Source organism: Chelonia mydas, chromosome 2 (assembly GCF_015237465.2).
Source record: "Chelonia mydas isolate rCheMyd1 chromosome 2, rCheMyd1.pri.v2, whole genome shotgun sequence".
In the NCBI taxonomy this organism is placed as follows: domain Eukaryota; kingdom Metazoa; phylum Chordata; order Testudines; family Cheloniidae; genus Chelonia; species Chelonia mydas.
In genome coordinates, this window is record NC_057850.1 from 190495837 (window position 1) to 190510755 (window position 14919).

Genomic DNA, 14919 nt, shown 5'->3' on the forward strand with positions numbered 1-14919 from the left:
CATCCTTCTCATGTAGATAGGCACCTAAAGCCAGGCTGTATGCAGGTGCCTTTTCCTGATTATTTAAATATTTATGCTCAGTGGAACAGTTATTCAGAGAAGAGAGAGAGAGCTTCTATTGTCCAATGGTTAGACCACCCACCTGGGACATGGAAGAGCCAGGGTCCAGTTCCCCTATTCCAATCACTCTTTCACTATTTAGCTGCAGTGGAACAGCTTCAACAGGATAGATTGTATCAGATTATCCAGTACCTCAGTGGTTTGAGCATTTTCCTGAAATGTAGGAGAGTCCTGTTCAAATCCTTTCTCCCCATCCTGATGGGGAAGAAGGAATTGGATCTAAGTCACTCAGGAGAATGTTCTAATCAGTAGACTAAAAGTGGGGGGCAGTTCTACCTCCTCTGGCGGCTAGACTTTGATTAGGACCTGACCCAGTAGGCAGTCTCTGAGCACACCTGTGATGCTGGCAGACCAGCTGCCCCAGTGGAACACTGATGAATGTATAGCTCTAAACCAGTCTGGCTCACTTGTGTGTTAGTATTATTAAAATAGGTATTAGATTTATAAAAATGTGTTTAGACTTTATAAAATGCTTGTAGGGTGCTGCATGAATTAATCTCACTTAATATAACTTTATAAGATGGGGTACAGATGTTAAGTGTTTGCACTGTAAACCTCTGTAACTTATATAACTCATTAAACAGGAAAGAACCATTAAATGTAAAATCCTGGTTTCCTATAGAAGGTGCTAGGTTCTGCACACAAGGCCCATTGAAACCAAGTGAACCATTGTGAAACATCAAAGGACAAAAACTTTGTTGATTGACCCGCACACGCATGCCCTTGAAGCAGAGTTGAAGCAAACTTTCACGGGCTAAATAAGCACCCGACTTTCACAATAAGCCAAAAATCAAGTTGATCCCATTTCAAAACGATGCCAAACAAGCCAATTCCTAAGAAGCGCAATACTTTATGTTACTAGATCCCCCCAGCGTGCAGTCTGGGACTGTGGTTGGCCCGCTGTGCACCCCTGACTCTCTCCCCTCCTTGCTGGGAGCTGATAAAAAAAAAAAAAAAAGCAACAAGCCAAAAACTAGCCAACAAGCAACTCACAAGCCAATTAAGCGAATAACAAGCCAAATTTCTGCGTTTTTTTTCCATGGGTTTGGCATGTCTGCCAAGAAGATGTGCACGACGACTTGTCCCATCAGTTTGAATTCTGGGGGAAGGGAATAAAAATCCCTGACCAGAAGAAACTGTATCGCCCTATGCTGCTTGAACTCTTAGGGGTGAAAATTTCTAAGCATGAGCAAGAGTTCCCCAGTGCTTGGCTGGGGTTAGCCCTAGAGGACTTATAGCATTTGCATATTACAGCAGCTTCTATTACCTTTTGAGACTTAACACTGTAGCTCATTTGTCTATGTATGTTTACCTGCTTTAACTCTGGAAGTAACTCTCACTTATTGTTCTTAGTTAATAAATCTTCAGATATCTTTTCTTATAGGATTGGTTTCAAGCATTGTCTTTGGTATAGGATCTAAGGTGCAGTTGACCTGGGCTAAGTGACTCATCCTTTGGGACTGGGAGTAACCTGAATATTGTTGTGATTTTTGGTGTGAGGGACCACTGTCACAAAGGCAAGCTTCTCTGGGTGGCAAGGTAGTCCTCTTGGGTACTCCAATATGTCTGCGACTTCATGTTAAGGCTGTTATAGGGCTTGAGGAGTTCACGCTGGATACTTGGTTGATGAAACCTAAGTATAAAACACACAACCAGTTTGGGGTTTGTGCTCTATTTCTTAAGAGTCTGCCCTGAGGTTGGTTTTTCATGGTATTCAGGCCCCACACGCAAGATAGGCAAGCAAACACCTGTCTTCCCCCAGTTTGTTGATTGCTCTGGAGCTTATGTGTCCAGATGCCTGGAGTGAGACAACAGTCAGCATGCTCAGAGATAGAAATGTAGGCACCTAAGAAACTCTTTACTGCAAAAACTTAGGTGCCAAGTAAATTTAGGTGCCTATAGGGTTTGGCAGGAGTTTTGTGGATCACAAAACTCTTAAACTGGGATTTAGGCATCTAAACCTCAGATTTAGGTGCCTAAATCTGGGGTTTAGGTATCTAAGTACCCTTGTGGATCCCACCCCTGGAACCTGATTCTCATTATTTTTTTACCTCTACTTGTAGTCATTTACATTGTGGCAAAGTGAGTGTAAAAGCCACTCCTACGATTTTTGCAGCTTTTTATACCCACTTGCATAGATGTAAATGATTACAAAAGGTGAAAAGTGGTGGAGAATACACCCTTGTTTTTACTCAGGCCTGGTCTACATAGTTTGAGCAGCTGGATTAGAAAGTAGCGGATGTTGATTAGATGTATTGTTACCTAAGTGGTTTGTTTTTCTTCGGTTAAATAATTGTTAATTGTATAAAGGGGAATATGGCTTTCTGACTCTTAGCCATGATGATTTTATTTTGAGTCACTAAAGAAAAAAATCTAAATCTCAGGAAGGGGTTTTCTTTTAACAAAGAGTAACACTTGTGTATCTCTAATAACAATGCCCTGAACTTTCTGTTCACTTCATGAGGAAATGTACCTGATTGTCCAAACCAACGGGCAGAACTTAGTTTGGAATATTTCAATGGTAGCTTGACAAAAGAAGTAATTGTTGTACTGTATACTTCATTTCCATTTTCTCTATTGTTATAACATTGTGCATAAGCAGTAAAAATGATGGTCACATTGAATGATTGTGATTAAGATACTGCATACGAATTTTTAAAAAATGCACAAGCTGTTGTGCTTTAGCAGTCAGCCAAGAAATACTACTTACAAAATGCTCATCGGACAAGCAGCAGCTTCCCTACAAAAACAAAAAAATGGGCCTTTTATACAATCAATTTTAGACTGTTAGATGCTCTAAAAACCAGATCCTGATCCTGCAAACACTTGTGTACCTGACTTCATTAGGTCTATTCACATACTCAGAGTTAAGCACCTGTATAAAATGTCTGCAGGATCAGTGCCCTGGAGCAGCACTTAGAAATAATTTAAACTCTATGAGACTAAGTGGATGTAACAGTTTCTTAAAAAGACTTAAGGATATTGATCAGAGAGAAATCTTTGTAATCATTGAATACAGGCAGTGGAACTGGAACAAATTTTATAGTGAGGATGCTGAAAACCATTGAACAAGACCTCCTCAAGCCATGGGTGTGCTACCAAACCCTTTGTTTACATTGGCCTCATTAACACTACAAAAGTGACTTCCGCTCCTTCTCCTCAACTGTTGCCTACTTCTAACTTAAATTGAATTGGCTCATTAGCAATGACCCCCCACTTGCTAAGGCAACTCCTATCTTTTCATATGCTGTGTATTTCTACCTCCCTACTGTATGCTCCACTCCATGCATCTGATGAAGTGGGTTTTAGCCCAGGAAAGCTTATACCCAAATAAATTTGTTTGCCTCTAAGGTGCCACAAGGACTCCTCGTTGTTTTTACCCCTAGTTCCAGCACCCTTGAATACAGGTATGAAATGGCTGTGTTTGGGTAGCCAATTAATAATTTTGTTATACTTCTGAATTTATAGGTAGTTTCTTTGAGCGTATCTAGTTCTATGAATATCCTCACCTATCTCCTTTTAATATTTACCCCTGCCTATGCATGTGTGTAATATCACCTGTGATAGAGGGGTGAAGAGTAATATTTAAGGGGGCGAAGCATGTAAAAGAGTGGGCTGGGAGCATATGGAAAGACATACAGAGGGGACATGCACGACTTTGGGCGGCGTCCAGTGCTTCTTGCAGGGGAACACAGAACTGTCCCGGTGCTCCAGGCAGCAGCAATACTTTCCGAGGGCCACGTGTGCTGTGCAAGGGGGTAGCTGTTGCAGCACTTGGGCAGGCGAGGGCGCTGGCGCCGGCATGAGAAGGAGGTCCCTTCAGAAGGGGCGGCCCTAGTCACAGAGCCGAGTACGGTCGTTCTGTGGCCGTAAAAGGGGGCGGGGCGACACTCACCTCACGTCCCGCTCGCGCACTGCATGCCGGGAGGTGTAGTCCCGCCCCGTCGTCTTCCGGGACCCGCCGGTGCCCTTCGGGAGAGCGACATTGGGGTCACGTGAGGGGTTTGTTGACTTCCTCGAGGGGGCGGGAGGTCCTGGTAACGGCGTCGTCAGGCCGGGCCCCGGGTGGAGGTGATGGGAGCCCGGAGGAGCCCGAGTAGACACCGCGGCGGCCGCTGCTGCTTCCTCTTCGCCGCCGCCCGCCAGTGACCGGAGCCGAGCGGAAACCCCCCGCCAGGTCAGCTCCGGCCCTTCCCTAGAGGGGATGGGGCAGATGGGCCGGGGCGGGGGGAGGGGAGAGCGGTGACCAGCGCTCTCAGCCGGTGGCTCGGGCTGACGTGGAGCCGCAACCCCCGACAGCTCGACGCTCACAGCGGCCTGCTGCGGGAGCGCCTCTGCGCCCACGCGCTTCCTCCCCGCCCCGCTGCCTGCTCCGGGGTTTGTCCGCATTGGGACGGTTCCTGTCTGTCCTCCAGCGACTTAGCGGAGGCGATGCGGGGCGCCGTGCCCTGGTCCGCGCGGACCGCACAGTCACGGGCAGCGGCGTCTGTGCCGGCCAGGTGGCCCCGGGCCTCCACAGGGAAGTTACCTTTAAATCCACCCAGTGAGTATTTTACGTCCTCTCCTGCAGAGAGGAAGCTGGCAGGGTGACGGGAAAGGGGCAGCGAACAGGCTGCTGTGGTGCCCCGGAGCTGGGTAGGTGTCTGGGGATTATGCAGGGAAAGTGGCTGCATCGGAATGGCACCAGGAGAAGGCTCCCTGCAGATGAAGCCTTTTCAGATGAGGATGCATGACTCTCACAATTCCATAACATAGGCAGTGAAAGGGAGAAACTGTTCAGGGGGAGAAAAATGTTATCAGACACCATGAAGTCCTACAACGCACACCCAAATACAACTGTTCTGGGCGCATTATAAACGCGGGTTAATACTCATAAGTGTAGAGAAATGTGTATTGTAATGGGCTTGTAAAATTCACTTGCAAGTGGGGAATGAGCATGTGTGAAGGATTGGGGGGAGAGGGGTGTAATTTGTCTGATTGTGCAGAATTTAAATGTTCTGATAAACTACGTGTTTGGTCCTTCTAGCTGCCAAGATAACCACCTAAATGTGAGCTTCTGCTGTGTGTGGTTCTGAGTCTGCAGATAGACCTCTCTAGCTGTAGCTCACGAAAGCTTATGCTCAAATAAATTGGTTAGTCTCTAAGGTGCCACAAGTACTCCGTTTCTTTTTGCGAATACAGACTAACACGGCTGATACTCTGAAGCTTCTCCACTGATTCTCCTAGCTCTTTCCCAGCAGCAACAAAATTAAATTAACAAGGATGTCTGATATCTTTGCTGCCCTTCAGAATCCTGTGAGCTGGGATGAAACTGAAAAGAATCGTGTCCATGTCACTGCTAACATTTGGGGAAAGGTATAAGCAGTAGCAGCCAAGGCAGGCACTGGAGCTGTCCTCTGAGGAGGAATAATGGAGACTTGGGAGACTAGAACCCTGCTCCCACATGGAGATCATTTGCAATATAGTGTGAGATCAAAACTTTTGATGGAAATTGGTGAGGGAATCTTCTGTTTTTTCACTAATATCACATCTATGTGATGTAATGTGCAGAAAAGAGAGAGAGGATAGTTTTTTGTTCGATGTTCAGATCTGATGGTGGGGAAGTGGAACCCTTTGTTAAAAGGGAAGTCTAGTCTAAGCACAGGATTAGGAACCAGGAACTTTAAAAAAAAAAAAATTAATTCTGACTGCAATGTGAATCCTCTGTGCCCTTGAGCAACTTGCTTAATCTGTGTTTCAATTTCCCCCATCTACAAAATGTGTATTACACTTAACTACTTCACATGGTATTGATTGTGCAATGTTTATAAAGACATTTGAACAAGAAAAGAGTAAGTGCCAAGTTTTATTATTAAACAAAGGGGAAATGATTATGTCCTAAGACAAGTAACATGTTAAATCTCAAAAGCCGTTTATTACTCTTTAATATGAATTATAGAACAACAACAAATGCTTTCTATAAGCCAGCAGTAAATCTAGGGAGGCACATGATCTATTGGTGTATACAGGCAACATTTTAGTGTCATGTGCTCTTAGAAATATTTGGTTTAATTGCTTGTAAGAGGGGAGAACAGTAAAATAGGATTATGTTTTTTAGACACAGACTTATTTGGGATATACATAAGGCCCTACCAAACTGAGGTCAATTTCATGGTCATAGGATTTTAAAAATTTAAATCTGAAATTTCACTGTTATAATTGTAGGGGTCCTGACCCAAAAAGGAGTTGCGGGGAGGGTGGGTCGCAAAGTTATTGTAGGGGGGATTGTAATACTTACTTCTCTGCAGCTGCTGGTGGTAGTGCTGTCTTCAGAGCTGGGTAGCTGGAAGAGCAGCAGCTGCTGACCAGGATCGCAGCTCTGAAGGCATAGCCGCCACCAGCAGCAGTGCAGAAGTAATGATGGCATGGCTTGGTATTGCCACCCTTACTTTTGCACTGCTGCTAGTGGGGTGCTGCCTGCTAGTGGGGCACCGTTGGGTGCCCGGCCAACAGCCGTCACTCTCCTGTCCCCCAAGCTCTGAAGGCAGTACAGAAGTAAGGGTGGCAATATCGCCCCCCCCCCCCCAAATAACCTTGTGGGCCCCCCCTGCAACTCCCTTTTGGGTCAGAACCCCCTGTTTGAGAAATGCTGGTCTCCCCCCCTCCCCCCCAGTGAAATCTATACAGAATAGGGTAAAAGTACACAAAAGACTAGATTTCACGGAGGGAGACCAGATTTCACGGTCTGTTTTGTGTTTTTTTTTATGGCCGTGAATTTGGTAGGGCCCTAGATATACAGTAACACTTCTATTTTGTTTGCTTTGTCTTATATCTGGAAGTAAGAGTAAAAAATCAAGTATTAATATTTAATCACTTTTTTCATGAAATAACACCATTCCGAAAACTGATATAAACTGCATAAATCTGTGCCATGGCCAAATAAAAGTAATGCATTGTATCTTATTTTAATGAGATATAGCAGATGAACAAAAGGAGAATCAACACCATCTGACCAATTAGCTCTCTGCATAGCACGAGCAAGCGCTCAATAGTCCATGGACTGTAGTTTGAGAACTCCTGACTTCTGAAATAATACGTATATTAAATTTCAGGAAACATTTTTGTTACTATTGCCTGTTCATAGATCATAAATCTATCTAATTGCCTCAAAAATAGTATTTGAGAAACTGGACTAACATAAGAACAGCCATGCTGGGTCAGACCAATGGTCCATCTAGCCTAATGTCCTGTCTTCGGACAGTAGCCACTGTCCGGTGCTTCAGAGGGAATGAACAGAACAGGCAGTCATCAAGTGATCCAGCCCTGTTGTCCACATCCAGCTTCTGGCAGTCAGAGGCTAAGGATACCCAGAGCATGGGATTGCATCCCTGGCCAACTTGACTAACAGCCATTGATGGACCTATCCTCCTACCTATCTAATTCTTTTTTTAATCTAGTTATACTTTTGGCCTTCACACCATCCCCTGGCATCGAGTTCCACAGGTTGACTGTGTTGTGTGAAGAAGTGCTTTCTTTTGTTGGTTTTAAACCTGCTTATTATTTTAAATGATTCTTGTTATATGAAGGAGCAAATAACACACATACATTTTCTCCACACCTTTCATGATTTTTTTTTTTAGACCTCTATCATATCTCCCCTTAGTTGTCTCTTTTCCAAGCTGAAAAGTCCCAGTCTTTTTAATCTTTCCTCATATGGAAGCTGTTTCATATCCTTAATCATTTTTGTTGCCCTTTTTTGTACCTTGTCCATTTCTAATGTATCTTTTTCTTTTTTGAGATAGAGCAACCAGAACTGTATGCAGTACTCAGAGTGGCAGTACTCAAGGTGTGGGTGATTTGTGATTCATTTCACTAATACTACTGTTCAATTAGATCATTATACTTGTAGTGGAAAGGCTTTTTATATGTATACCTAATCTCTGTCGTCTTTGCTCATTACTCTTTAAAAACTTCCTTTCCTTCCTTTCTATGCCATTTAGGGCAGGTTTCTAATTTTTCTCTCACTACTTTATCTCCAGCCCAACTGTTTTCATGAAAATGAAGCAGCCTCAGAGCACAGATTTGGTTTCATTTTGAGAGAGACAACTCCTCTGCCCCTTCATTGTGCTGTTTCAGCAATAGCCTTTATAACATAGGTAATTGTGTACTGTGTAAAGGACAGATTTTGTCCTTGTATATGCTTATAGTTCCCATCTTCTTTAGTAAGAGTTTAACGTATTAGCTGAAAGTAGAACTCAGTCTCAAATCTTTTTTCCTTCGGTCAGTTATTTTAGAAGTTTTCACATAGTGTAGACCTAAATTAATAAACAGTTGATCTTGCTAACTGTGAATATTCTGATATCTTTCATAGTGTTAGTATATTTCTTAATTATGATTCCTTCCCCATCGCACACTACCATATACTACAGCTTGGAACATAAACTGGGTACAGTGTACTTCTTGGCCAGCTGACAGCTGTTTAATATAAAATGAATAATTGATTTCAGTATCATTTGTATTGGGCAGGAATGCATATCACACACAACTTCACAGTAGGGACCTTTGTTGACAGTTTGAGTAAAGAGAGATTCTCAGTGAGCACAGAAACTGACCTACATTTGCAATTAAAAGAATCACATTATGGCCATTGCTAGTCTATATCTAAACACATTTTTTTTTCTTTGCCTCTTTGCCTACAATTTGTTACTTGCTTTTTGCATCTTTTCTTAAGTTAGATTGTAAGCTGCTTGGGGCAGTGACCACATCTTCCTTTGTGTGTGTTTGTGTTTGTTTTTTAACAATGCTTAGAAAATTGAAACAATAAGTATATCTTAAAAAGGTGGCTCCTTTGAGATTTCAGGGAGGCTTACGCTACCACTATCAGTAGTGTATCTGTTCAGTGGATAAAGAGGAATTTAGTTTTTGTGGGAATCCTGCTAATTTTCAAAATCAGAAAACTCTCTGTAACAGAGCAACTTCCTGCAGTATCTTTGGGAGATGATATTTTATTAGGTGTATGAATGGTTTATGAATCATTGTGGGTCACGTTTGTATGCACTTCATCACGGGAGGATTTCCACAGCTCCTCTAAGAGGTGAAAACCGTAGGGGATGATTAAGGCAAATGACTCAAATTAGAATACCTTGAGAGAGGTACTGCCTCCTGGGGAGGCTCCCATATTCTACTTCAAAGTGGATTCTGCAGAGACCAACAGACAAAGGACTTTTGGATAAATAGCCCAATGTTAAACTGACTAAGGGCTTTCTTCCTGATCCAGCAAATAGACAAGGCCTTCTGTCCAACAGGATCCCCAACCTTTGTGGAAGGGTTAGAAAGATTTTGGCTTACTGGGGCCCCATAAGACTGATGGATGACACACTGGTAAGCTGTTAGCCTGTGTACAGGGATGTTTTACAGAGACAACATAAAAAAACTGTAATGCTTTTACCTGAAGAATAAATGTACTTGCTTAAGAAGAGCACTATTGTAACTGCTAGTAATTTCTCCATTAGTCACTCTCAGAGAAAAGTCAAAGCACAGGCACCAGCCTTTTTAGGCAGACTGGCTTGCTTGGGATCTCACAGTGTAATCCAGGGGGCCGTGCAGTCTTAAAACCCCTGGTCAGGAGGTAGTGAGACGTGAGTTTCCATCTAGGAGAGTTGAAAGCCAGGAGCTGGAAACCTTTGAGTGCCCTGGAGAGGCCACAGATGGGGAAAATACAGGTGCAGTTACCTGAAACTGTGACACTCGCTTTGTTTCCTCACCTATCTTGTTTAAAGAAAAAAAAAAAGGTGCCTGCAGAGCTCTCATGTGCAGTGTATGCAAACGTTTCAATAGTGCAACAGTAGATTACAAATCAAAGTCCAACTTTAAATCACTTGATTTCATCTATCTAGATGTATTATGTGGATTTTTTAGAATTCTTAAACAGATTTCATTAGACCAAATTTAGTTTTCTATTTATGTAGCTTACTACCCATTTGCTAATTTTGAAAATGGAGTCAATCTGCTATCTTGGTTCTATTTCCAGTTCATGTGATTGAGCACTGTGATGTTGTCACATTAATGTGCAAGTTTGGAACCTCACTTGTGCTGCTTCCTTTTACAATGTAAAGGATCAGTGTCTTTTATGATGCAGCGATGTAGTTAAATATACCTTGTGTTAATTGAAATATTATAAATTAGGTTTTTAATGTTTTTTGCTTTAATTTCATGCAATGTATATGTTGAGGCAGTCTCCTGACTCTAACTTTCTATCCCTTAGTACCTACAGGCTCTTAATCCCCAGTCAAACAGGGCACTGTTATACTTCTTTCTGCCAGTGTGCCCTTGTGAATTTCTCGTAGAAACAAACTATCTAAAAATCACATCTGTCCTCCTGAACTTAATACTTCCTCCTCTACTCATCACCCTCTCACCAGTTTTCCTCCCCATAATGATCTTCTAATAAACTCCCCATCCCTTAAGGGGATGAAGCTGAGGGTGTTAGAGTTGGCCATCCTAACACCTTGAGAAATGAGGGGGAAGTGCCTGTTTGGGTTCCTCTAACTTAGCATAAGCAGAATCTTTCTCATGAATGGATTGTCTTCATCTGCCACGTAGAACCAGCTAAAACAGTCCATACCAGATCTGTTTTTGTAGCTGTGATGGTCCCAGGATATTAGAGGGACAAGGTGGTGTGACAAAGTTCCTCCTCTGCCTTGGTGGGTCCTGCGCTTATTGGCGGATTTGCTCGCCTCACAGGTTCACAGCAGCCCTCAGTTTGGCCACTTTTGTGGCTCAAATCTGCCATTCACTCAGTTAACCTCATCACTGGCCAGCATGGGGAAAAGGAAGAAGAACAATCCCCGCAGTCTCTGCTGATCCACCTAGTGGATCGGGGAACAGGCCAGAGACCTTCCCGTCTGGTGGAACCCACAGTGCAGGTCAACTCCTCCAGTATCAAGTAGGGAGTTGGGGGAATGGGGGGGAACCCGGGCCTGCCCTCTACTCCGGGTTCCAGCCCAGGGCCCTGTAGATTGCAGCTGTCTACAGTGGCTCCTGTAACAGCTGTGTGACAGCTACAACTCCCTGGGCTACTTCCCCATGGCCTCCTCCCAACACCTTCTTTATTCTCACCACAGGACCTTCCTCCAGATGTCTGGTAATGCTTGTACTTCTCAATCTTCCAGTAGTACATCGTCTCACTTTCAGCTTCTTGCTCCCAGCACCTTGCATGCACACCACAAACTGAAGTGAGTTCTTTTTTAAAACCCAGGTGCCCTGATTAGCCTGCCTGTCTTAATTGATTCTAGAAAGTTCCTGATTGTTCTGGAACCTTCCCTGTTACTTTACTCAGGGAAAAGGGACCTACTTAACCTGGAGCTAATATATTTGCCTTCTATCACACTGCCGCCTCGATGAGTAGGGTCCTGCCGCCGGGCCAGCTCTGTATTTATTAGTGTCCTCTCCGGGGGGGCTCCCCTCCCCCTCTGCAGCTTGGGCCGGGGCTGCCCCCCCTTCCTGGGCAGAGGGCTGGCAGGGTGCCCTGGCCCCCTTCCGTCCAGCCCCCTGCTCTGCCCTCCCTGCTGGGGGACACGGCAGAGCTGCCCGGGCCAGTGCCTGCAGCCTGTTGTGCCCCAATAAAGGGCTAGTGTCTGGGGGCGGGGCGGGAAATATCACTCTCCTGTAGCCATCTGGCCTGACCCTGTCACAGTGGGTGAAGTAATATCTCTTAGTGGACCAGCTTCTGTTGGTGAGAGAGAGACACACAAGCTTTCAAGCCTATACAGAGCTCTTCTTCAGGTCTTCCTCTCCCCCCCCCCCCACCCCTTACTAACAGAAGTTGGTCCAATAAAAGAAAATACCTCACCCATGTGGTCATTATCAGATCTGACTGTAGTGGTGGTTGCATGTGCAACCAAGCCGATGTTAATTTAAAAAATATATTACGTGTAACCTTTCCCAAAAAAATTGGAGTCTAAGCTGGCTGTCCTGTAACTCTCTGGTGTTTGTGGCTTGGACTTCTAAAGTTCATTTCTTCCAGAGTTTAATGATTCTGTAATTTTAGGAAGGAAGTATTGTATTCCTACATTAGGCAGGGATTCAATCATTTCATTAAGTGTAAAATTCCACTTGACTAACTAGAGAAGCACAACTGTGCTTCCATATAATGGTCAAAGACAAAGCACCAGACTAGCTGTATGAGGTACCATGTTGCCAGAAGAATCTAGTGTAGGATTTTGAGAATATATTTTTTTTTAAATTAAAGATCTTTTGAAACATAAATTTTTAGTGCAGTAAAAAGACACTCGACATGCACAGAAGAAATGTACAGTTCCTGAATTTATAAAGCAGCATTTGTACATGTTATGTCTCTTATTAGGCTGGAAAGTCAGGTCATAAACTTTTTGAAAGAGAGCCCAAAGATAACCATAAGATTTCTTTTGCTAAGAGAACAGCTTGAGAATACATATAGGACATGGCTGTCATGCTGTCCGGAGTGGCTCTCCTCTGTGAGTGACTATCTCAGGGCAAAAAAAAAAAGGAGTACTTGTGGCACCTTAGAGACTAACAAATTGGTGGATTTGAGCATAAGCTTTTGTGAGCTACAGCTCACTTCATCGGATGCATTCAGTGGAAAATACAATGGGGAGATTTATATACACAGACAACATGAAACAATGGGTGTTACCATACATACTGTAAGGAGAGTGATCAGGTAAGGTGATATTCGCAAAAAGAAAAGGAGTACTTGTGGCACCTTAGAGACTAACCAATTTACTTGAGCATGAGCTTTCGTGAGCTACAGCTCACTTCATCGGATGCATACTGTGGATGCATCCGATGAAGGGAGCTGTAGCTCATGAAAGCTCATGCTCAAATAAATTGGTTAGTCTCTAAGGTGCCACAAGTACTCCTTTTCTTTTCAGGTAAGGTGAGCTATTCCCAGCAGGAGAGCGGGGGGCAGACTGTCAGAAAACAATAGCAAACAACCCAAACTGGTGGTATGTTCTATAATTAGATTTCACCAAGCCAGTAACATATCTGAACTTCTGGGTCACTTTACCAGTCTTACTGTGGAGTCACAGACAGTCTCCCTTAGCTTCTCCAGGCTGTCTTGCCACCCAGAGAAACAGAACTTTGTAATAAAAGAAAAGGAGTACTTGTGCACCTAGGTAATTTAAACCTAAAATCGCACCACATCAGGTTTATCCTAGTCCCAAAAGACCAGCCACTTGCCCCAGATCAATTGATATTGCAGATCTTACAGCGAAGACAATGCTGGCAGCCAGTTCTTTAATAAACTAATTAAAAGTTTATTAGCTAAGAAAAAAGAGTGTGTTTGAGAGGTTAAAGTAGGTAAAATATAATCAGTAAACCACTGTTTATAACTCCAAATGGTGGTAGTGATGTAATTGTTAGTTTCCCAAAAGTCTTTTCCACGGTTACCCAGAATAATTTTGGGGCTCTCCATCTTCTCATTCAGTTATACTGCCTTGTTAGAATCCCAACGGTCCAGAGATAAAAGATCTTTCTTTAAATCCATATTTATATCCTCTCACAGAAGACAAGCTGGCAGTCTCTCTGCCCACATGGGTTTTTCCTTTGATGACAGCGAGTGAGGAAGGCACTTAGACTTTTGACCTCTGACCATGTACACAATGGCCATTTGCTGTGAAATTAACAGAAAATGCTAAAGTCTTTAAGTACTTCATAATCATTTCACAAGATTTCTTTGGGTAACTTAGTTGCAAGGGTACTTACCATGTAAATGTTTGCTGTTACATTTATGACAGGAATAGATAAGAAAAAAAATTCAAGTAACCTTCCATTAGTTTTATGAAGTTTAAACACCCAAAACACTTACACATTTATAATCGCTTTGATCTAATACACAAGTGAATTGACCTGAATACACTCTAGTATGACCTGGTCAGCCAACGTCACAATGAAAATAATGAAAAACAGGAGACCATATCTGAAGTTAGTAAAAGATTATCAGAATTGGTGCTAATAAAGGAATAGGGAAGATGTGGAGCTGAAGGTTAGGAGCTACTTAAGTATGCAGAGAGAGAAAGAGGACTTAACTGTATACCTTTTTTGCAAATGATCATTATTTGATGTAGTTCAGAGATATCAAGCCTGTTTCTGTCATTGACTTGCAAAAGCTGCGAAGACTGTTTCTCCTTATGGCCCAAATATAACTTGGAACAAGCCAAGCTCTAAAACAGCATTGATAATTTATATTCCGTAAGTGTTATTTACACATATAAGAGATTATGGATTTTGGTCAATGGAAAATATTGCAAACCGTGAGAGTTGGTGAAGTTTATAAGTATAGAAGAGTGTAAATAGGGAATGAGAAGTGTAAGAGTATGGAAACATCTGACTGTATAACTTGATCATTGATGAAAAATGGGTGTCATGGATTCTCTGTAAACTTGCGATGACATGGCAAAGATAAATAAGAAGGATTTTTTTTTTAAAAAGTATCTATGGCATTATGCGTGAAGGCTTTTTAAACTGTAGTGCATTTGGCATGTATCTTGGTGAGAATTTTTTTAACACTATTATGTCTTTTCAAACAGCTGTCATGGATGAGCTGGGAGAAGATGACATCTATATTTTGAATCATGAAAAAGCAGATGGTACTCACAGAAGAGAGAAAGAGATTCCTGTTCCAGCATATGCAGGGGATGAGTCCATTGCTTCACATTTTGCACTTGTCACTGCTTATGAAGATATCAAGAAACGACTAAAGGAGACAGAGAAGGAGAACTCCTTCTTAAAGAAAAGAGTAAGACTCTTAGAAGAAAAGGTAAGTGCAATTTTTTTGAT

At 42.8% G+C, this 14919-nt stretch overlaps 1 protein-coding gene across 3 annotated transcripts in view; it reads left to right on the forward strand.

Annotated features, from left to right (window-relative positions):
• Nucleotides 1-4295: 4295 nt before the first annotated feature.
• Nucleotides 4296-14919, forward strand: part of AZI2 (5-azacytidine induced 2) — a 45560-nt gene continuing 34936 nt past the window's right edge. For 2 of the 3 annotated variants that reach the window (XM_037890383.2, XM_007068507.4), the window contains exons 1-2: nucleotides 4296-4663; nucleotides 14670-14899. In XM_037890383.2, coding sequence (XP_037746311.1) covers nucleotides 4552-4663; nucleotides 14670-14899 — 342 coding nt within the window. In that variant the 5' untranslated portion in view covers nucleotides 4296-4551. Of the gene's footprint in view, nucleotides 4664-14669; nucleotides 14900-14919 lie in introns of those variants that run through there. The other variant, XM_037890387.2, reaches the window with a different exon arrangement.